The sequence below is a fragment of the Hoplias malabaricus genome, chromosome 14 (genome assembly GCF_029633855.1).
Source record: "Hoplias malabaricus isolate fHopMal1 chromosome 14, fHopMal1.hap1, whole genome shotgun sequence".
Taxonomy (NCBI): Eukaryota; Metazoa; Chordata; class Actinopteri; order Characiformes; family Erythrinidae; genus Hoplias; species Hoplias malabaricus.
In genome coordinates, this window is record NC_089813.1 from 31,113,938 (window position 1) to 31,116,005 (window position 2,068).

General features: G+C 41.8%; 1 protein-coding gene across 1 annotated transcript in view; it reads left to right on the forward strand.

Moving 5' to 3' along the window:
- The first annotated feature begins 682 nt into the window (after positions 1-682).
- Positions 683-2,068, forward strand: part of si:ch211-156j16.1 (uncharacterized protein LOC564557 homolog) — a 12,063-nt gene continuing 10,677 nt past the window's right edge. The window contains exon 1 of the mRNA XM_066644696.1: positions 683-929. Within this exon, the coding sequence (XP_066500793.1) occupies positions 863-929 (67 nt within the window). The 5' untranslated portion in view covers positions 683-862. The remainder of the gene's footprint in view (positions 930-2,068) is intronic.

Here is a 2,068-nt window from a genome sequence, read left to right on the forward strand (position 1 = left end):
ATACACTTCATCAAATACTCGGTGCTCATATAGACAGTGTATAAATAGATTTGTTTATTTATAAAAAAAATATCTATTATTATTAACATAAATGGTACATCAATGTTCATTCATTTTCTGTAAACACTTTAGGGTCTTGGTGGGTCTGAGGCCTACCTGGTATCATTGGGCAAAAGACATGAACACACCCAATATGGAAAGCCAAACCAGGGTATCTCAAATGCACACACCCACACGCCCACGCATGCAGCCACACAGTCACATTCTCACACGTATGGATATTTCTGCCAATCCACCTACCAGCATGTGTTTTTGGATTGTGGGGGAAACCGGAGCACTCAGAGGAACTCACACACCAAAGAGATATAATATTGCAGTTTGCACGCTGGCGAACTCACCTACCACAAATTCTATTTTTTAAATTGAAAAATTAAGAACATTTTTATATATTGATTATAGACTGATACAGTTTTGTCAATAGTTTGTCAGCCCTAGTGACTCAACATGAGAGAGAGAGAGAGTCTATTGGAGGATACTTACTCACTTTACTGAGTTAAAGAAAGCACAAGGGGCAGGACCACCTAACATGTGCCCAACCCCCTCTCCTCTTTCCCTCCTCTAAACACATATACACACACACACACACACACTCCTCTGTGGCTCTCTTTTGCAGCTTCTCCCAGAGTTGAGTGTTGTGTGCTGTTGCTGATTGGTCATCCCTCTCTCTCCCTCTCATTCACTCTCTCTCTCTGTTCTGGGGTGTGAGGAGTTAAGAGGCTAAAACTATCACAGACATCCAGTGGTGTGTGGAAGAGGTCCTCTTTTTGTTCCATTCACTTCCATTCAAAAGACCGAAGACACCATGAAGTTCAAGCTGCTCTTGCTGCTGTTGGCCTTGGCGGGGCCATTCTGTCCCATCACACATGCAAGTAAGTCCACACACACACACACACACACACACCCCATCCACAGACCTGTTCTGTTGAAGCTTCCATTTCTTTTTCAATTTCCACACTTTCCTGACCATATCTCATACACTTTTTACATACATACACTATCACTTATAGCAAATATTTGATTGGACCTAATTACTCCAATTAAATGTCCAGTTCCTCTCCTTTTCTTACTTCTTCTTCAACTTTGTCTTTAAGTTCTTTTCAGTCAGAAGTGAGATTTTTCTGAATTCTTTTGCTCCTTCTCCAACGCTCGCCCCACCTTTTTCCTTCTGAATGGCATGATGATGGTAGACACATGGGCATAGAACAGCATACGTTCATCCGAATCTATCCGCAGGTTATTATAATAATATGAATATGATGTAATGATGGCGGAATGTACCTTGGCTGGGTTTTCATGTCCCCAGTGTATTTCTTTTACATTGACATAGACTCAGCCATTCCCTGGCATAGTGGCAGAAATCTCTGATTTTGACATGAAACTTGGTAGAACTAAGAAAAAACACTGTTTTAACAGACTATATTATTATTGCTAGCCAGAATCCAGCCAATCATTTCCCTCTGTTATTTGGGCTCACATATAAGAATAAGAATATGATGTAATGGTGGTATGTGTCTTGGCCAGGTTTTTACAAGAAGATAGATATCTCCCACTCCGTTGCTCGCTTTCTCTTTCCCCTCTGTCTGTTGCTCATTGGACAGGATTGTGAATGCTTATTAATAGAGCAGGCCCTATATTTAAGAATAGCATTTGGTGTGCAGGGAACTGAATGGTCAGACTTCATGTCTGGCGAGAGAGAGATAGAGAGAGAGAGAGATAGAGAGAAAGACTCAAATTATGCCCATGCAGGGCGTGTACCTCTCTCTCTCTCTCTCTCTCTCTCTCTCTCTCTCTCTCTCACACACACACACACACATACACACACATGTAGCCATCTTTGGCAGGGTATCAAGATTTCACCCCATGGGGGCTTGTGTGTAAAGCCTATGTGTTAAGGGGGAAGGGGTTATTTTTAAAAGCCAAACTTTAGTGACACAACATCAAGCCTCTTGTAACTCTGCAAACCTCACAGAGTCAAAACAATACACAACTAAAGGGGCATAGCCCAAAG